Below are 12,886 nucleotides of genomic sequence, written 5' to 3' on the forward strand. Positions count from 1 at the left end.
TGTACACGTTTTATTTGGGGTGTCAATTAAGCAGGAATTGATGGCTCCGTTGGCAAGGAAAGTACACGTATTTCCAAGTGACGACAAACATTAAACCTGGAAGGTGTTTTTTTTTAAATGAGGACAGACCTGTTTGTACTGGTCTTTCTCCACTTTTCTATCCGTCGTGCTTTCTCTTTTATCTCTCTCACCATCAGAGGGCTCTAAATGGATAGTGTAACTGGTTAGGTGGGGGTGTAGCGCTCCATCTGTTCTATACACGGTGGAAACCTGTCTGGGAATTCAGGCACTCCTGTGCACAGCTACTACTGAGCCATGGCCGCTTGCAATGATGGTGTGCCAAGGCTGGAGCGATGAGTACAGGAGTTCGATGTGGCCGGAGGATACGGAATGCTTCCTCACCACAGTAATTGGGTTTAACGTGTCCTGCTGGGGTCCTGACATGGACAGGCATTTGTCTGATGCCAAGCTCTGATCATGGTGCGATTACACAAGGCCTGGCTTGCGCCTGCTCCCCCCACTCTTCACTGTTCATATTCCTCGCCTCACTTACACTGAATCTTTTATTTTTCCGATTTCACCCCCCACCCCCCCATTGCATATACTCAGTGTCTAAAATGATGTCATTAGGAGAAGTGCTGTTTCCTGTCAGATGCTACTCTAGGAGTGAGGAAAGATTGGTGTCATCAGGTCCGTTACTTGTAATGCCGGACTATACTGTAGACTAGATCTCCAGCCCCCTCTTTGCTTGGGTCTGGCATAGCTTTCACTCAGGCTGTAACTGGCCTTTCTCAAACCATACAAAGAGACAGCTTTATTGAAAGAAGTATAAATTTAATCACACACACCAGTTACTCAGGACATAAATTCCTGTGCATTTGTGCCTGATCATGTGGTCTCCGTTTGAAAAAAAAAAACAACTATCCAGTGGATCTGAAAGGAATGTAATTCAATATGCCCGGTCACAAACTGCCAGAAATACTTTATGGGGAAGAAGTGCACAGGTGCCCATGGGCTGTTGCTCGCCTATCAAATGCTTAGTGTGTAGCTATGTGTAGTGTATTGTGTGTCAGAACGTGTGTACGCAAAGGCAGCTGTGAATAGATCTCATGGAAATTAACAACAGTGAAAAGGTGACACAGGCCAAAATTTAGATCATATATATATAATGTGTGTATGGGCGGCTGTGTCTCAGGTGGTAGAGCGGGTTGTCCACTAATCGTAGGGTTGGAGGTCCGATTTCCGGCCCACGGGGAACACCCTGGACGGGGTGCCAACAAACTATGGACAATTTAGAGATGCCGATCAGCCTACAATGCGTGTCTTTGGACTGGGGAGGAATCTGAAGTACCTGGAAGAAATCCCCAAAGCATGTGGAGAACATGCAAACTCTCCGCACACAGGGCAGAGGCGGGAGTCGAACCTCCAACCCCAGAAATGCGAGGCAAACGCTGTAAAAGAGTAAAGACAAACAGTACTAAGCATGTTGAAAGGATGTTCATATTGTGAATATGAGTCCTGGGATAAGCACAGATGACTCTTTAGGATTAGAGCAGCAATTCCAAAGCAAGAGAAACTTTTAAGGTGTACATGTGAGACCATCCCTGTTAGCAGAAGGCTAATTTCACAGAAGATATACCTTTGCTCCTAATAAGTTTTTTTTTTTTTTAGATCCCACATCCACTGCTTCTTCTTCCTCCCTTTTCCCTGTAATTTTCCATGTGCCATTGCTTAACAAGAAGCAGATTCAGAGCTCTTTACGATGCCACATCAAAAAGTACCACCATAGGCACAACATATGCTAGGGACGTTGGGGACTTGTTCCAACCACCATTTTGCTATGCATGGGTTTGCCTTCCCTGCTTTTTGAAAGTGTACTCAATTAAACATTCTTACAACAGAACATGACACATGCTTTCTAAAAATATAAGTTTAGACCTAGTAACCGTGTTAGTTTCTCAAGGATGATAAAACTCACACATCCGGACAGCTGTAATGAGTTACTAGCAGGTTTCTTTTCAATCAAGGGAAAAGAATTGCAATTGATTGAGTATATTTAGAGAAAGCTGCAGTTCTGATATTGCGTCATAATCGAGTATAATAATCGAGACGAAGCTTTATATATAGGCGGGTTAACAGCGTGCTTTTTTTCATGTCGCAAAAAAATACTGCACCTCGTAAGCCAATTCTTTGGTCGCAAGTTGAGATCGGTGGTCTTAGAACGCACGTGCCTCGATTGTGCTGATTGACGTCGTTAGCAAAGAGTCCTTTTCTTTCATCGCAGCTCGGTCATTAGAAGTCTTATAATCTGCCACACGAGATTTCTAGAGCTGCCTCGTTTCCGCTGCTTTATCGCCCACCACTAGCGGTAAGTTTTAATTTAGCAAACAAAAAGCTCCCGCACTGGTATGCACTAGCATTTACATTGGGATGTAAATGAACTAAAATGACAAAATCGAGTATTTCTTCACTGTCCTGCCCAGTTTGTACCTCCGGCGTATTCATTTGGTTCCTTGGCCAGGGTTAGAGTAATTTTACACCGCCAACAGAAACGATAATGAGTCACAAGACAATAAAGAAAATCCAAAGAGCAGAAAGAGCTCCATTCCGATGATGATTAATTTAGTGCGAGCTATGGGAACGTATGTTTTAAAATCTATACGTTGGTCAACTCTTTCTTTATGGAAATATTGCATGTGCAATATCTTTATAGTGTATAATTCTCTGGAGGGACTTGACTGATGGATAGCACAGCTTGCTTTGATTTCTTCTAAATAACCCAATCATAAGCTGCATTCACTTTTTAGGGTCATTAAGAAGAAAAAAGGAAGCGAGAGAGAGAGAGAGACAGAGAGAGAGAGGGGGAAAAAAAAACAAGGCAGTGTTTGACAGCAGCTAAAATGAGCTCTCTCATTCTGAAATACTGGCCAGCATTTAATGGGCTTTATTTTGTGCTTACTTGCTCTTTGGTTGGGGAGCAGCGAGGGAGCAGGTCGCATTTTATAGTGACAGCCGGCTCTTTTCTCACTCCTTGGCTCGTTCTCGTTCTGTGTCCGTACCGGCTGTCTGAGGAGAGAGTGCGAGAGAAAGAAAAAGAGAAAATGAAGTGATTTGTGGAGGCATTGATCGGCAGTGGGAGTATTGATCAGGGTGTTGAGAGGGATGGAAGAGGGTGGGCTAAGCTCTTTGTCTGGCAGAGATGGACACCAGTTGGCCCGGCTGCAGGGGGGTGTGTCACCCTGTCATCCTGGTTTGTTGGCGGGATTGATGTTACTGGCAGGTGGAACACCAGGAAATCATTATGACCACTCCAGTGAATGCTGCTCTCCATCACTGTGTCCACTCATCATGTAGGATTTTTTAAATTTTTTTTAGCAGTGAAGAAATAAGCGGATTGTAGACTTGGATGACGTTCCCAATCATTAATGCTAATGAAGCACATTTATTAATGACTTGTTTAGTGTCTCTTTTTTGGACACACTTTTTGTCATTTGTCCAGAGAGTTTACGTAGCGTGAACGCCGATTTTGAGCCTGGGAGTGCTCCAGAAAACTGATACACGGTCCCCTTGAAAACAGTAGTCTGGGGTTCCAAACTAGTCCGGGTTTCCACCAAACCGGTGCATGGTTCAAATCAGGTGTGGATCAATAATATCTCGAATAATGCAATTGGTTACCGTTTCAAGTTTCATGACAACAAGGAAAGGGTCGTTATGGTCAGCAGAGGAGACCAGATGCCTTACCGATGTATAAAACCATACTTTCTTAGCCTTGGAGCACTGTAAGTAGCTCACCTTTTAGGTGTGAGGGCTTGGGCTGAAAATATATCACAATAAACACATGGCCTACATGGCTACAAATTTCTTATATCAGTCCATATAGGTTTTCACATAGTTTTAATTTGTTATCATTGTGGCTAAAATGCTTGATTTTGCTGTGATTCCCCCCCTCAAAAAAAATTCGTGATGCAACTTGCAGGGTTTGTGCTTTCTTTGAGGAACACTACTTGATTTGGTGAAATTGGGATTGCGTGAAATTGTCTTGCCGTGATGTTTGTTGGTCGCAAAATCCTGGACGGACCGTATTATGAGAACAGCTCCTCGTTTTTTGGAGGTATTCCTGCATGATGACATGCTATGCGTACAAAAACCATTATCATTCACCAGTTCAGTGTTGGTACCAAAGTGGGGGAAAAGCCCTATGGTAGTGCCTACCATTTTCCAAATGCACAAAAGAGATGTATGGAATCACACAACCGATCCACGGTTCAGAAGGAATTCCTCTGTGTGAAATCAAACCCAAACGATCCCAGAATCAGTCCTGGGTGGAGTTCCAAGTGAGATATGACAGTGTGAATTTTCTGCTATCAGGGATGTAAAGCAGTGGGATAAAGTGAAGGTTTAAAAATAAATAAATCAATCAAAAATCTAAGTCTTAAAAAAGATCACACCTCCACTTAATAATGACAGAATGATGCTAAATGAATGGTGATGGTATAAAGCTAATGATATTAATGCCGAAGAAGAACATTTGGTCTAACGACACATATCTAGAATATTTAGCATATTTGTGGATTGGGAGCGCTTACAGTATTCCTAAGCGTACAGCAGAGAGCCATCTGGCCATCGCTTGGTTTCTCTCCAAGAGGCACCCTAGAACGGGTGAGTTCCAGTACTGTGTAGTCCTGCTCCCTTCCCCCTTTCAACATAAGCTGCTATTATTAGGAGCATCGCCATTGGAAGCCACTAAGCAAATAAGCAAATAAATCTCTTTTGTTGTTCTTTTCCGTTTTGCTCTTTGTTGTTTCTCTGTATTCATTTATGTCTATTTTTAAACCATCTGGAGAAATAAAATGAAACGAGGTTTGAAACGAGGATTGATGAAAGAGAATGAGAGGGTGGTAGGAAGCAAAGTGAGTATGGAAAAAAAACCAAAAAAGATGGGGAAAAAAGATGAACTGCATCCTGTGATGATGAGGATGGACCACGGGGCACAGCAGTGCTTAGCGCGGGGTGGAGGGTGGCGAATGTGCTGCGGAGGAAACGAGGGAGAACATGAAAGAACTTTCGGCATGGAAGAGATGGAGCGACTGAACAAGAAGCAAGCTCTCTATCTGTCTCGCTCGCTCTCTTTTTGACGGCTTGAATAATTGAATCTCGCAGGGCACCAGTGCCATGGTGGTTCATTCGTGCATATTCTAGTTGTAATCTTAGCAGTGTTTGGCTGCGTGCCTTCGTGCTGGAGATGCAGGGTGACAGAAATAGTAGATTTCTGAAAATATTCTGCTAGTGTAGCCTCCCATGCTCTTTAGGTGTCCATTCGAAAAAACATCACCTCTGTGCAGCCATGGACTTAACGTTCACACTGAATGCTCTCACGTTTACCCGTGGCCTTTATTAGACTACCAGTTGCGTCTTTGGTTAAACCAAGCAATCACAATGTCTCCCTTCACCGCTGGGTCGTGTACATCTTCTTGGTGTACATCCGAGGATAAGGCATGGCTGACTCTCCTCCAATTCACCCACCTCTCCTTTCTGGAGCTTCTTTTCATTAGAAACTGGCCTAGCCTGTCCTGTGTAGGAGGAGGGTTGTTCTTTTTTCTTTTTTTTTCTTTTTTTTTTTTCTCTGAAACTCAGCTCTAAATAAGCCGGGGTGTCTCTAAGCCAGGTCAGGGCCTGAAGCAGACATTGAGGAGCAGTAAGGGAGATATAGAGAGTGAGCAAGAGAGAGAGAGAGAGAGAGAGAGAGCGAATCGACTGAACCTTTATATATGTGGAAATGAGAAAATAGAAGGGTCCCGCAAAAGTCCCTACACTATCTATAACTCCAACCGAATCAAATAACCGCCCCCTTTTTTGTTTTGTTTTTTCTTTCTTTCTATTTGTTCATTTTACTTTTTGATAACAAGCAATGAAATGGAATAGAAAAGAAGGGGGGGGGCAAGGGAATGAGCGGAGTGCAGGAAAGATGAGTTGTAAAGCTGAGTCCTAGATTGGATTGCAGTGAACTCCAGCGTGCATGCAGATGTGCCTCGGTGCTCAGGTGTGTACGATCGAGCTCGAGTCTTAGTGCATAGCTGTGGCATAGTCAGTAATGGCTAAACAGAGCGGAGGAGAAGAGATGTGTAGGAAATCTCAGTATCGTGTATCAGCTGCGACATCTTTTCCAGCTGTTTGTGTTTGGTCACTCACTGGGAATGAGTGGCTGTGCCCTCCAGAGTCCTCCATTACTTCTGCATGAAAAGGAAATGTTAGCCATAACTCCTAAATTAGATTTCCAATCTTCTAATCTCAGGAGACACAAGCTAGCGCTCATCCAGCTGACATTTTACCACAGTGAGGCTGAATTTCAAATCAGATTGGTGTTAATTAAATGTCTATAACAGCAGCTCTGACAGTAGCTTTTGACTGTAATTCAAATCATAACTTTATATTATTGGACTCAATCTGAAATGTTATCGTTTCTATAGTAACAACTCATTCACAAGGACTTATTGGATTATCTATCCATCCATCCACCCATTTTCTGTACCGCTTATCCTACACAGGGCTGCTGAGCCTGAAGCCTATCTCAGGGGGACACTGTGGGGTAGGACACAATCGCACACACCACAAACTATTTGGAAATGCCAATCAGCGTACAACGCAGGACTTGGGGGAGGAAACCACAGGGAGAACATGCAAACTCTGCACACACAGTCGGGGTGGCAGGAATCGAACCCTCAATCCTGGAGCTGCGAGGCAAACATGCTAACCACTAAGCCACCGTGCCCCCCTGTTTCATGATTTAAAGCTAATAATAAACGGATTAAAACGTTGTATAACAAAATAATAATAATAATAAAAAAAACATATTAATGTAGATATGGTCTCGCTTTGATTTCTCTAAGGATGTAAGGGGTCTCCAGTGCCAGAGCTTTGTAATGATCAGAAGGACTCTTTCCAGTTTCCAGCGCTTTCTAGTTTCTCTGTAACTTGACAAGCTGTGTTGTTGTTGTTGTTGTTTTTTAAAATCCTTATTAACTTCAAAAGAGAGAGAGGTGTGGAAACGTCAGCTTCTCACAAAGCTGTAGTATCACATAAATGATAACAGAAACGAGCGTTTCCTCGACGCTCCACTATAAGAAATGGATAAAAAGCGTTATAAATTGAATCATTGGCAAATTGCTGTTTTATGAGAACAATAAAAATGTTCTGTTATAGAGACATAGCCAACTTCAGGGTGGTAACAGCGACACTACTTCCTGTTGGGCTTCGTGTCGTGTTTTATTCCTCATGTACGTAGCTGAAACTGGCTTTTTGTTTGTACGTATAAGTTTGAAAAACCCTTGCTGCGACAAATCTAGTCTTCATACTTTTTTTTTTCTTTCAATGCAAGAACTGGCTTAAGCATTCCACTCTTCAAACGGCAAGTGCGCACGGTGCCGATCGTCAAACCCGCAACCGTTTCGTCCCCCCATCGTCTCGTAGGCTGTTGCCATGGCAACACATTCCCCACAGCCAATCCTGTGGCATCACATGCTTGGGAAATAAGCACGAAGCAAAGAATGTATAGGGGTTCGATCAGTGCTGAGATGGATCGGAGACAGACATATTCTCCTCCATATTTGTATTTTGTTTTGGGGAGGAAATATACTGACGGGTTTATCCCACAGGAACATTGTGCATCATGCATTGTGAAACCTGGCCACACACATTCTCAGTAGAATAAATAAACAATTACGATGCAGACCTTAACAAGCGTGTGACAGACAACCAATGGTAGAGGGTAGTTATATTATAAACATCAAAATAACCCAGTGCTTAAATTATACACCAGATTTAGATATGTATGATGGATCTTTTACACTTCACATTTAAATATTCGAAGCTTTCATTGCATATGCGGGCACTGGATTTTCATTTATTCATTTTTTTTGTCTCTGTTGTCCCTCTTGCAGAGAGTAGGATGGTTTTGAAAGCTGTCGTGTATATGTGTGTGTGTGTGTGTGTGTGTGTGTAAAAACCCTCCACCATCCTCCATCACCCCACTTAACATGCAGCGGTGCCATCCAGTGGCATTATGCATTCTGCATTGCTTGATCTTGAATATGCACAAATGCGGAGTGCTTATTCTCATCCTCCTTCTGCCCTCCATCTCGTTCATCTCTCTCTCTGTCTTTCTCTCTTTCTCTCACTTCTGATCATGCAAGCATAGCTCTTGAAGTGGTCTTGAAGCCTTTCACGGGATGTGCCTGCAGAAGAACTGGCATCTTGTATCCAAGCTGCTTTCGACTCGACCAGTTCCTGTTGCTCGGTCCGTCTCCGTCGCCTCACTCGCATACCTCAGACTGATTAGGGAGAGACAAGAACGTGTAGAAACATCCGTGGAATGAGAGGATGTTCCTGCTCCGTCTATAACGGAGCACGCATGTACAATTCTGGTTTTGGGGATGAAAAAAGTGCGTTCACTCATCTGAGAGGATTTTATTCGAATTAATTATCATTTGTAAATTGCGAAGCAGCTCTTCGAGCGCAGGGCTCCTTTTAGACTGAACCGGAAGAGTCGTACAGTGTGTACTCGTGTATTCGAGCGTGTACCAGTGTGTATCCTATGTGTTGATTCCGGCCTGTGTTACACCGGTGAATTTCAAGCAGCCTTTCCGGGGTGACAGGCACCGTGTTCAAAACAACTGTGGGCACCTATGCATGTCAGACTGACAGCACCAAGTTCTGACAGCACGAGCTGCTTTAAACACACACACATACACACACACACACACATACACATGTGTCCACCTATCCTGACTTTGTGTAGGGCTCGATGCTGTTCTCTCTGTAACAAAGCATTGTGGGTGTATGGGATGGGTGTCAGTCAAGCATCCGTGCGACTCCTACATCCAAAAAAAAAAAAAAAAAGGGGAGAACAGATAACACAGACGTGAACACTCACCTGACAGTACTGGACGTGACAGAAGAGGAGAGGGGTGGACACTGAGCTCTGTGCGTGTGTGTGTGTGTGTGTGTGTGTGTGTGTAGTTGAAATGTTGGAAGTCAGTGATCAGGAACAGTCTGTGCTCAAGCCCTTCCATCTTCTGCCTGTCCAGAGAGAGAGAGAGAGAATGAGGGAGGAAGAAAGAAAGACAGTGAAAGAAATGAGGAGAGAGGGATAAACAGGGAAACGAGAGAGAGAGAGCCATGCAAAGCAACTTGGGGTTCAGTGTCTTGCCCAAGGACACTTCGGCTTGTGGAGTCATGTGGGAATTAGTGGACAACCCGTTCTACCACCTGAGTCACAGCTGCCCCAGTGGTTAGTGTCTAGCACGTCTGGCTCGCACCTCTGGGTTTGGGGGTTTGATTCCCCATGCTTCGGAGATTTCTTCAGTGAACTCCGGTTTCCTCCCCCAGTCCAAAGACATACGTAAATTGTCCGTAGCCTGAGAATGGGTGTGTGAGTGTGCCCTGCGATGGCTTGGCACCCCTTCCAGGGTGCCCCGAGTCCCCTGGGATAGGCTCCAGACTCCCCTGCAACCCCATATTAGGATAAATGGTACAGAAAATGGATGGATGGATGGATAGTCAGCAATGCCATGTTCTTCTAAACGTTGTGCATGACATAGCTAGAGGTAGCAATGTAACGTGTTTACTCCAGTATCAGATTGCACAAAGGGTATTCAATGCAGTTGCATCCATGGCGTAGAGAAACAGACGTTGATGTCGTATGATGTATTCCAGACAGAAGGGGTTGTAAAAATTTCAGGGAGTTGTAGCCCGACATAAAAGGGATAAGAACCACTGGAGTAAGGGGAACTTGACTGGGTTTTTTTAATTTATTTTTTTTAAAGATGGTCTTTTTGAAAAGATCAGCATGACAAACAATGACACCGTGACAGGCCTAGTTACAAAACTCGTCCTTCGCATTCGTCCTTCTGTGTTTTTATACTTACTATAATGGATTTTATGGAGATTAGCATTTTTTACTAGCATCGCTACAATATTGTAAATTTAAATGTAATGTTCTACCCTGACTTTGTAAATGTTCTCATTCTGATTGTGCCCGTGTGTGTGTGTGTGTGTTTGTCTACAGGCTGCCGGGGAAAGCTTTGTGGCTTCGGCGCGATGTGTCAAAGAGACTCAGCCGACCCCTCGAAAGGAGAGTGTGTGTGTAAGAAGGTGGCGTGTCCTTCAGTGGTGGCGCCTGTGTGCGGCTCGGACTCCTCCACCTACTCCAACGAGTGTGAGCTGGAGAAGGCTCAGTGCAACACTCAGAGACGCATCAAGGTGATGCGCAAGGGCCAGTGTTGTAAGTTCCTTCTATCTATCCTGTGACGCATACACACACACACACACACACAAACTCACACACACAAGCCAGAGTAGAGCAGAGTATTATTTCCAGTATTTAACACTATGACAATGTGAGTTTCCGCAACATGCACATTGTGTGGGACTGCGATAAGAAAATGGCTCAAAAATCAGGAATAAACCTGGCACTGAAACTGGCGAACTCTCAGTCTCTTGCTCTCAGACTCTGGGTATGTCTCAGTCAGCTCCCTAGATCAGTAGTCAGGGCAGTGATCAGGGAGTCGGCCATTTTAAGGGCTGTTTCAATCGCAAAAAAGTCCTTCGAGCGCACTGGAACGTTTGCTAAAAAAATCCCACAACGCACCGCAAAAACCAGGGAGCATCGACGCTCACTATGTTCCCTTACAGGACATGACATCACGATTTCTGAAGCCTTTCAACTCGAAAAAAAACGAAGGTTGAACTCTCGGCCAACTTCCGTCTACAAATGTAAGTAGAGTGTTAGCATTATTATAGCTCTCAAATGATTATTTACGTTAGTGATTTTTAACTAGAATTTGACATTCTATACACGGTTTGTTTGAGTCTAACGTGTTGATTTGAGTCTAACATAATGATTTTAAAAAATGAATCCACCAGCTAGCTGACGGTCCTGCTTGACGTACCATGGCGGAAACGCTTGTGATTAAGCGAACAAATTTATATGACATATAAATCACTTTGGTGACATTTTACGACGTGAGAACGTAGTCATATCGCTGGAAATTAGAGTTATCAGTGTCCCTATGTATAGCGAGCCAGGGTCCTTACCAGGGCCTGAACTCGTGTACACGATATACTGATTCAGGACCTAGGGATCTAGGGAGCAGATCGAGACACACCCTCTGTGTCATTAGATTAGGAATGCAGAGCATAAACACACACATTTGAACAGTTAAACACTGCTATTAGGGCTGCAACTAATGATTATTTTCATAATCGATTAGTTGGCCGAATATTTTTTCGATTAATCGGATGGGGGTAGGCTTTCAGCACCATTTTTCCGTTTATTTAAAATAAAATCCACAAACAGAATGTTACAAATATGAAGTTCAGACTAAAACTTTACACAACTGTTTGTCCAATTATATAAGACTGAAAAGAACCCAATACACACAGACACACACCAGAATATATATTATTCATTTAGGACTGTAGTTTAATTCTGTGCTTTTTGTGCATCCATAAAAATAATGCATAAATACTTATATAATAGTATTTATGCATTACTATTTACAAAAGGTAATGTTGACATAGACAGTAAACTGAAGAAAGTCATTGTCGGTGACTCTGGCTAAAGTTAGCGGCGTTATATTACATTACGTGCGTATGACGTCATGTGCCGTTGACTAGGAAGTCAGCTAGCTAGTGGCTTATAATTCCGGTTATTAAAACAACCTCTAGAGTTCCTTTTGAGACGGTGTTACCTTTCTGAACTTCATACACTAGATGGTAGAGTACATAGTGCATAGTGTAAGTGTATAGTACATCATTTGGGACATAACTCTAGTATTTACTCTCCAAAGCGTGTTTTCGGAACAGAAGTAACGTAGTGTGTAAACGCACTGCGTGCAGACCGACTAATCGGTAATGTGATTCGTTCACAATGATGTTCGTAATCGATTATTATCGATTTTATCGATTAGTTGTTGCAGCTCTAACTGCTATCATTAGTTATTAGACCGAAAAAGATGCTGGACATGTATGAGGGAATAAAGAAGCACAGAGAAGCGAGAATGTGAGTTAGGAGGAATTGTCACTGAAAAGCAGAGACACTGTATATGTATGGAAATACTTCAGGTGTAAACAAATCTGCCTTACGTTTTGCATAAAATTTGTTGAAAAGCAGTGCTTCGGTTACACTTACTTAAGTGGCTATTAAAACAAAGAGTAATTGAAATCGAGTCTTTTCAAAAGGCATATATGTAAAGATAGAAACTTTAACCGCCTAACGTTGAGTTAAAGGTAAATATAAATGGTTAAAAAGTGAGACGTGTTGTTCAGTAATCAACGAAAATTGTCATCATTGATAAATTTCTGTGGCGTAAGAGGAATAACACACTTGTTATAAGGCTTGTAACAGTAACTCTGCTTTGCACTGAGATGCCTCACACCACCCCATGATGTCATATCCTTTATGCCTTACATAACTCAGTTACCTCATACCATAATTATAATATCCAACAACTGTATTGCGTATCATGTTTTGTGTCTATATCCTGCATTTCTGGAGAATGCGCCTGCAAAATAGCAATGCCACGTTATAAAAAACAACAACAACAACAACAACAACGTGTGTCAGTAATAATCATGTATTATTATAATCACAATGTGCATTAGCTTCACTGGGAGTTCCTCAGGAAAGAAACGTCGTCATAAATGATGCTTTTTCAGGTCTGACCCCGTTATTAAAGAACGTTTTGTGTCCATGTGCCTGGCCGGCATAAGTAGTAATTTCAAAGTCTAGTGGAACGCAACCTCTGTATTCTTCCTGCAGCTCTAATTAGCTGCCTCTCGCGCCTAGCAGTAGGAGAAAGAGCATGACGCAAGTGAAGTGAAGGGCCTT

The 12,886-nt window shown here is 43.0% G+C and overlaps 1 protein-coding gene across 5 annotated transcripts in view; it reads left to right on the plus strand.

Annotated features, from left to right (window-relative positions):
* The window catches only part of agrn (agrin), a 271,614-nt gene that overhangs the window by 128,078 nt on the left and 130,650 nt on the right, over positions 1 to 12,886 (plus strand). For all 5 annotated transcript variants that reach the window (XM_053686553.1, XM_053686554.1, XM_053686556.1 and 2 more), the window contains one exon: positions 10,064 to 10,279. In XM_053686553.1, coding sequence (XP_053542528.1) covers positions 10,064 to 10,279 — 216 coding nt within the window. The remainder of the gene's footprint in view (positions 1 to 10,063; positions 10,280 to 12,886) is intronic.

The sequence above is a fragment of the Ictalurus punctatus genome, chromosome 15 (genome assembly GCF_001660625.3).
Source record: "Ictalurus punctatus breed USDA103 chromosome 15, Coco_2.0, whole genome shotgun sequence".
NCBI lineage: Eukaryota > Metazoa > Chordata > Actinopteri > Siluriformes > Ictaluridae > Ictalurus > Ictalurus punctatus.